General features: G+C 41.9%; 1 protein-coding gene across 1 annotated transcript in view; it reads right to left on the bottom strand.

The window, feature by feature from the left end:
• Positions 1-826: 826 nt before the first annotated feature.
• The window catches only part of LOC147736872 (uncharacterized), a 31,742-nt gene continuing 23,549 nt past the window's right edge, over positions 827-9,019 (bottom strand). The window contains exon 2 of the mRNA XM_086953828.1: positions 827-1,698. Within this exon, the coding sequence (XP_086809954.1) occupies positions 827-1,698 (872 nt within the window). The remainder of the gene's footprint in view (positions 1,699-9,019) is intronic.

Raw genomic sequence — 9,019 nt, 5'->3', positions numbered from 1 at the left:
AATTAGTACATGGACTTTTAAAATAAATTAATCTGCAAGGCACGGACAGCCACTTTAGCCTGTAAAGCCCTGCAACCTCTCTCAGAAACTAGTGCAGCAAACAGCATGCAAAGAAGAAACATGCTGCACAACTTGTGACCCTCGGCAATCCGATACACTGCAGTTTAAGAGGCACACTGCAAAGTTCTCCCCTCTTCCACGGTGGTATGTTGCTACGCCCAAGATCTGCTCTCTGTGCTCCTTCACGCAAGAGATCTTTTTTTCCACGCTACTCGCTTTTTAAAAGCAAGAGATGCAAATGGTGCCTCAGTGATGTATGAAGTCTATGCGCTTCGCAACGGAGTTTGCGCACTCAGGGTTATTACACTAAATGCACGCTTCTTACAGGAAACACTGGCCATTAGGAATTTATGACTATAAGGCCTCGCTAAGTTACAACATTCCAGTAAAACTTACTTTGGGGTAAGCAGGACATAAGATTGTTACAATGAAAATGGATCTAGTTTGTATTTATTGGTGTTGTAGAAACGTTCATTTTGAGTGAAGTTACTGGCATAAACTGTGCAGTGATAGGGTTCAGTTTAGTGTGTATTATTTGGTGCCGTTGCATATGTGCCTTACCAGTAAAGCTCTTCCCACACACTGTGCAGTGATAAGGCAGCTCTCCTGTGTGTGCTATTTGATGCCGTACATGGCCTTTCTTTCTGAGAAAAGAGCTTGGAAGACACTTTGCAGTGATAAGGTTTCTCTCCAGTGTATTTGGTGTTACGAGACTTGACTTTTGATTTAAGCTCTTCTCGCACACAGTGTAGTGAAAAGGCTTCTCTCATGTGTGTACGCTTTGATGCCGTACAAGGGATCCCTTATCAGCAAAGCACTTGGAACACACTGTGCAGTAATAAGGCCGCTCTCCGGTGTGTACGCTCTGATGCCGTACAAGGCCTCCCTTATAAGCAAAGCCCTTGGCACACACAGTACAGTGATGAGGCCTCTCTCCTGTGTGTACAATTTGATGCCGTACAAGGGTCGACTTATCAGCAAAGCGCTTGGAACACACAGTGCAGTGATAAAGCTTCTCTCCTGTGTGTGTTCTTTGATGCAGTACAAGGTGTGTCTTCTGAGAAAAGGATTTGGAACACACAGTGCAATGATGAGGCCTCTCTCCTGTGTGAGTTCTTTGATGCCGTACAAGGGTCGACTTATGAGAAAAGCGCTTTGAACACACAGTGCAGTGATAAAGTCTCTCTCCGGTGTGTATTAGTTGGTGCTTTAGTAGATTTGTCTTTTGACTGAAGCTCTTCTCACACATGGTGCAGTGATAAGGCTTTTCTCCTGTGTGTACACTTTGATGCCGTACAAGGCTGTTCTTATGAGCAAAGCGCTTGGAACACTCAGTGCAGTGATAAGGCCTCTCTCCAGTGTGTGTTCTTTGATGCTGTAAAAAATTTCCCTTTTGAGTGAAACACTTTTTACACTTTTCGCAGGGATATGGCCTGAGGCTGGTGTGTCCTTTTTTGTGCCTCACAAGAAGTGTCTCATTGATAAATCCTTTGTCACACACATTACAAGCAAAGCGTCTCTCCCTCATGTGCATTCTGCGCCGTTTCTTTAAGTAGATATTTTGATTAAAATTCATCTTGCCTCCAGAACCTTTATGGCTTTTTTTCCCATTCATACTTTCTAGATGTGATTGCTGTTCTGCAAAATAGAAAAAACATTGAAAATTACATGAAGAAAATATTTCTTGAAAAAGCTGCATTGTTATAATATGGGGAAGTGAACAGTTACAATTCAGGGGAAAAAAATGTATGTTCTAGGAAAAAGAGTCACACTTCCCTTTGAGACACAAATGGTGGCTAGTCCTCCTACATAAAGTGCGTTGACCGAGTCCTGCAGCAGGAGCATGCTGGGAAATCAAGTGATTCACAAGGACCACTGTTCGACACAGGCTTTCTGGTTGGCAAGGGTAAGCACCTAAGCCAGGCAGAATCCACCACTCTAGTCAGGATAAGCCAGATACACACTGGTAGTTTGGCGCAGAGCAGTCAGGCTAGTTTAAAGATGCAATGTGCAGAGCATTTGTGCAACACACTAGAGCAGCAACACAGTGAGTAAACCACAAAAGGGAATCCACGCAGGATTATGTAAAAATAAATTCTATATTGTAAATCAAACAAGACCAAAATGACTTAAATCACACCGTTTGTGCAAATAATGCAGGTTTGACAGAGAAAAACACAAATTACTATGAAAACATAGGTCACATCGCACCTGCGCTCCTATTACACTTCATATGGTAACTGTAGTGAACGTGGTTGACGCGATTGTATTTAGAAACCAAACGTACGGCGCAGGAGCACCTACTAAACGCTAAACAGTAATTGACCTTGAGTCTTCCAGCAGTTCTCCTCTATGAACAGCCCTGCACCATTCTTGTGGTCATCTCCAGAGCAGAGACAATGCTGAACAAGAAATGCCTCTCACTCTCATGCGAATTTGGAGCCCGCCGGGGCCGCTTGAATCGCGTCTCTTTGCCCAAGGGAAACCAAGCCACCCGTGAAGGAGAGTAGGGCGGCTTTACCACTCTTCTGGACCCAACCCGCCTCACAGTACCTTTGTGGGTGCAGGGTCACTGTCCTCAGGGCATCTGTAACTTGCTAACAATGTTGTCATGTCTCGGGAGTGGGACCCGACGTTGAGAGCTTCGTGCAGTATACGCGTTAAAACCAGAGGGCGAGGCTGGCTGGAATGAGCCTCAAAATGCTGGCCCGCCGCATGTTACAGAACAACGTGTTGCCGAAACGCCTGCCTTGAAGGCTTTGTGCAGCTCCTGTTTAACATGTTAAATGATTCGAAACACAACCCCTAATCCATGTTAATTTGTTACCGCCATAGCTTCTTTACATTTGTGACTAGCTCTCCGTGTTATTTTGCAGATCTCGCGAAGTGATTTTTTCTGCAAATATTATTACCCTTGGACCCTGTGCCAACAACATTATAATTCTGGTAAGCCTTGTCCAAACTGTCAGTAAGACTGGATATATTGATCCCACATGATTTTTAATTTTAATCATACATCAATATCCTGTTTTAGACTCTGCCTTTGCCACCGCCCCTGGGCCTGATTCGACCTCCACCGCTCTACAAAACGTCTTTACTGTAAGTTGATTATACACATTATCAGGCACTATGATGCCCTTCAAAGGAACAACAAACTTGTCTGTTCCGCCACTCTTGGACCCAACGGTCTCAGCCAACTTAGTAAATCCATATATTTCTCTTTCCTCATTTTTAAGAATTGAACGACTCCTCGGCGACGCAAGTCCTGTCCTCAATTTACAACATGAGCATTAACTAGAACGGTATGCTCTCTTTCTTTCTGTGTGCGCATGATTCCTAATTAAACTGTGTTGTGTCTTATGACCATTTGGGAATCCCCTCAATATTTTTTTAAAGCAATTCTTTCTAATATATATTGACTAGGTTGCCTGCCCGCACCCTGTCCTGATGAAGACCCCGCAGCAAGGGCACCACTAATCCCTGCGAATTACAGAGGGTCGAAACGTCGACAATAGCTTCTTGGTTGTCAACTTCACGCCAATATTCTGACATTTAATGTAGTTTGTGAAGTATGACATATATTGATTTATGTACTGAACCAATGGTCTTTTGTTTTGTGTATAGAAATTCACTTACCAATGCATCTCTGATACGTCGTTGATTTTACTGTCACTATCCCTTTATCACACTATCCTCACTTAATCACGTCCTCCTCCCCTTGGGGCACTGTATAACCGATTATAATATGTCATCAAGTGATACTATATTGAATATACCTACCCCCATTGTGATTAAAACAATGTGGCTGCATTCATTGTTTCTATAGACTTTTTTCAAATTGCATATATATTGTTCACACTTACGCTGGGACCCCTTCCTCTCAGTACTTATATAACCCAGGTCCCAGTGACTATGTCTGGGTAAACCCCCCCATATATACATCTGTCTTAAAATCAGCAATTTGTTTTTCAGTTTTAACATTAGGCAGCTCCTGTGTCAGGAAGAGACAGGATGGCACCACATCTCCTTAAGACTTTAGTATTGTTTCACGATGGGGGGGGAACAAGTCCCTTTATCCACTAATGGTTCGATTTGTAGCCAGCCAATCAGGGAGCTTCAGTTCAGAGGATCCAACTTTGGGTTTATGTATCCGAAATGGACGACAGGAGAAAAAGCTCCTCAATCCAATCGGATTTGATATATTTTTACATTTGGTCCTCAAGTCCAGATTCACTGTCCATTTCTAGGCTAAAGATCCAGCTAGCGTGGAAGAGGTGTGGCGCAGCGGCCAGGGTGCCTGACTTCGGACCAGAGGGTTCACGGTTTGATCCCCTGCTCCGGGGGCAGGTCAGCCCAGCACCATGTGACTCTGGGCAATAGCTTGCCTAATCTTCCAGAGGGCCCCCAGCGCCGGGACACCTCCGTCGGAGGTAGCTGTGCGCTTTACAAATGCTGGCATTTTACATTTACATTTACATTTTTAATTTAATTGACTAGTGTCTTGATTTGAAGCCCACAAAAAACACACTTTTCAAATGCTCAACTTCACAAACATAACTGATGGATTTGTAGCAAATGAATCAAAGGCCCTTCCATGAGTAACGTTTGTTGTAATTTCGTTCAGCCTTTTTTCTGTAGATCTATTAATAACTTTTTCTTTTTTTTTTTTTTTTTTTATTATTGAGAAGATTCAGGGCAAAAAAAAAGAAAAACACATACATACATAACTTACCAAAATACAAATCAGATATACAGAAAAAGTACACAAAACAACAAAATATAAACAATCAAAAAAAGTTCGACCTAATCAGACAATAAGACATGCGACTAACATATAATAATAATATTAATAACTTAAATCTCATCATTATGATCCTTACATTCTTACTCATCTATTTTCTCTCCATTTCTTTAACGGGGCCCATATCTTCAAACCCAATTCCCTCATTCTTCTTCCTTTAAACTCGTACAGACATTCCTCACTATTATGTATTCCCAACAGTTTAGTTATCCACAGCTGGAAGGTGGGGGCTACCGGGTCTTTCCATCCAGCCGAGATTAAAATCCTCAGCACAGCCATGGAGATGAAGATAAAGGCTTCCGCTTCATATCCTAACCTTAGACTAGCATCCCTACCGATCAGAACCATAGTAGGGGATACGGTGATCTGTTCCTCTAACAATCCTGTTACAAATCTTTCAATTTCCATAATGACCGGATTCAAATTCTGGCATTTATAAAACATATGAGGTAGGTCTGCTGGTCCTTGATCACACCTGGGGCATCTATCATTATCCCTCTTACCCCATTTATGCAGTTTGGCAGGTGTATAATATAAATTAAAAATAGTTTTATAATGCTGTGCTTTTAAATTCGAAGCTCTTAACACCTTTTTATTCATTGCAAGAACATAATCAATATCCACATCTGGATCATTAATTCTTTCCGCCCAGTCTGATTCCACTCGCCCAATATCATCCCCCAAGCCCTGGAGAAGATAGCTATAGCCAATTTTTATCTTCTTACCACCATTCCTCACATATTTCAGAATTGGGTTGAGCTCCTGAATCCGAATCCTAGGTCTAACAGCCTTCACTGTTTCTTCTAGCTGTCTATATAGAAACCATTGGTTAGTTGGTATACCAAATTTTTGTTGAAGAATATCAAAGCCCAAGATTTCATCCTCTACCATAACATCACCAACACACTTAATCCCCGCTTCCTTCCATCGCTTACTGTTTCTATTCTGCCCTAGATGCTCAAAAGGTTTTGCATGCCAAATATCTGTAATACAATTAATTTTCGGGATCTTCACATATCTCTTTAATGCTTTCCATAAACCCCAGGCACTCATCATCAACCTACTCCCACTCCTTTTAAAATATCTACAGTTTATTTCTCGAGTAAACAAACCCACTGCCTTTCTACCAACTAATAATTCATATATTGTTGGAGTTCTATCTAATATATTTAAGACCTCATTATCATCATATTTAAACAGAACATTCATTTGTAGTATTAGACAAACCCAATGATATAATCTCAAGTTTGGTGCCGTCAAACCCCCACCTTCCAATGGAGCTGATAGTCTAGCTAAAGATCTTCGAATTTTCCCATATTGCCATAGAAATTGTGAGAAAACCGCTTCCAATTTCCTAAATACACTCTCATCTATCAGTAAAGGTATGGCCCGGAAAAGATACAAAATTTTAGGAAACATAGACATCTTCAAAACGTTCACTCTACCGATTAATGATAGATGTAGGACGTCTATTCTTCTCAGCTCTTTATCTATTGATATTATCAAGGGTACATAGTTCTCTTGTACAATTTTCTCCACATTCGCATTAATCCTCACCCCCAAATAAACTGCAGAATCCACATAGCTTCGATCAGCCTTATATATATTCTTAGTGCTGATTATTATGGTTTTTCCTTCATTTAGCTTGTACCCCGATTGAGACCCAAAAGTTTTAGCTAATTGAATCAATTCTGTCATGGCCATCTGTGGATTGGTAGTTGTTATCGCCAAGTCATCTGCATAGGCCAATATTTTAGTGGCATGACCATTGAGTTTAACCGGAGAGATTTGATCTGAAGCCAGAATTTTTCTTATTAGTGGATCTATGTACAGCGCGAAAAGTATAGGGGAACAGGGACACCCCTGGCGCGTCCCTCTCCTAATAGCCACTTCGTCTGACTGTAGCCCCATAGTTGTAATTCGGGCTACTGGATCTTCATACATGGCTTTTATAGCTTTCAAACATTTTCCTCCAAACCCTCTACTGAGCAAAACCTCCCATAAGAATTTCCAGACTACTCGATCGAAGGCTTTTTCAGCGTCCAGGAGAATCATGGCCATCTCCCTCCCCGTGGCAGCCGACGCATCGAACATGGAAATTGCCCGCGAGATGTGGTCCGTCGTACCTCTTCCCGGGACAAACCCATGCTGCCAAGGAGAGACAAGTTGTCCAATGACTCCTCCCATCCTCTTCGCCCACACCTTTGAATACAGTTTAGTGTCTGCATTTATTAAAGAAATAGGCCTATAAGAGCCTGGATTATCTTCCGGTTTACCTTTTTTATGGAAGACCACGATATTAGTCTGTTTCCATGAATCTGGAATCTTCCCTGAACAAACTATTCCATTAAAAAGATCTAGGATTATAGGCAATAATTCCTCCCCTAGAGTTTTGTATACCTCAATAGGTATCCCGTCTGGGCCTGCAGCTTTACCTGCCGCAAGTTCTTGTAGCGCAACTCTGATCTCCTCAGGTGATATATCTTTCTCCAGCTGCTCTATATCCCTTTCTTCTAAAACTGGATAAGGAATTCCGAAATCTAGTCTAGATGGTATCTGACTGGCCTCTTGATCATATAAATTTTGGTAAAATCTTTGAAAGACCCCCATTATCTCACTAGGTTCAGTGTAACCAATTCCATTCTCTTCAAGCTTCTTTATATTATTCTTATTGAGATCTTGCCTTATGCGCAATGCCAACACCCTGCCAGCTTGCTCTCCTGTCTCATATCTTTTAGCTCGCGAGGTCTGGTACTCTCTAGTCTCTTTTTGCGTAAATATTCTTAGAGCATCCCCTTTAATCAGCGCAATACTTTTAGCTGTTTCCCTCCCATCGTTACCTAATCTTATTTCTTCTATATGCCGATTTTCTGATTCTGTTAGCTCTAAGAGGAGCGTTTCAAGTTTCTTTCTGTCCTCCTTTCTTAATCTTGCAGAGCAGCTAATGATTTCCCCCCTTAAAGCTGCTTTAAAAGTTTCCCAAACCCCATTCCTGGACGAGCTATATCTATTTATTTCAAAAAACTCCTTTGCCCACTGTTTTATATGTGTAACAAATCTTTCATCGTTTAGAAGTTTCTTTTCAAAAGTCCATTTAGTTGTCTTTTTAGCTACATTACATACTCTGTATGTCAATATCAAGGGGTTATGGTCTGAGATCAGTCTTGGCAATTTGGCAATTTTAACCTTCCCTAATTCACCCGTAGAGATAAAAAAATAATCTAACTTAGAAAATTTCTGAGCTGGAAATGAAAAGTATGTGTATCCTGGGTCTCCGATAACTTTTTCCGACCATACATCAGACAAACCATGCGACATTATAAGAGAGCTTAATGCTCTATATACCTTCTGTTTACGTCCTTTGTAATTGTCTTTTTGACCCCAATTTACCGAAATGTTTAAATCGCCACATAACACTACAGGGGTACCCCAGTTAGCCAATTCCTCCTCCATCAAATTGAACACTTCTGGGTCATCCTCATTTGCACCATAAATTACACCCAAAGTAATGCCAAGCTCCAGCTCAGCCAAAGCCCATCTACCTGAGCCATCTGTTTTGGTGCGTCTCACTCCCCCCAGATTGCATTTTCCCATGATGGCAACTCCCCTTGTAGTTGATGTTTGGGACGAGCAGCCTAGTAGATTATAACCGGGGATATTCAATAAATTCCTTTTAGCCCAGGGTAAGTGTGTTTCTTGGATACAAGCTACATCAATATTATTAAACTTCACGAATTGATTCAGTCTCTGTCTCTTCTTCCAGTCATTTAAGCCCCCTACATTAATAGTGCATATCCTAATGTCTGGCATTACTATCTTTTTTCAATTCCAACCTGATTGTATACATACATCTATCACATCCATCCCAAACCAGTATTTGGCCCTTTTTCATCTCAATGTTTTTTTCCCCCTTTTTCCCCACCCCCACCCCCCCTGCCCTCCCCTTGAACCCCCAGCTCCACCCTTCCTCCCCTTCAACGCTTTTGCCCCTCCCACCCCTTCCCCCCCTCCTCCCCTTCCTCCCCTTTTCAGAGGCGCTCAGACCCAGAGGTCTGTGCATGTGATGGTTGCAGTACTAACTGAAGAGATTCAATATTAACCATCATGAACCCGTAGACCCGTTTACCTCCTTAGACCTATGTGCCACCTACACCAGCA

Source organism: Lissotriton vulgaris, chromosome 1_2, assembly GCF_964263255.1.
Source record: "Lissotriton vulgaris chromosome 1_2, aLisVul1.2, whole genome shotgun sequence".
Classification (NCBI taxonomy): Eukaryota; Metazoa; Chordata; class Amphibia; order Caudata; family Salamandridae; genus Lissotriton; species Lissotriton vulgaris.
Note: the sequence above shows the minus strand (reverse complement) of the source record. Positions and strands in the feature narration are given on the sequence as shown.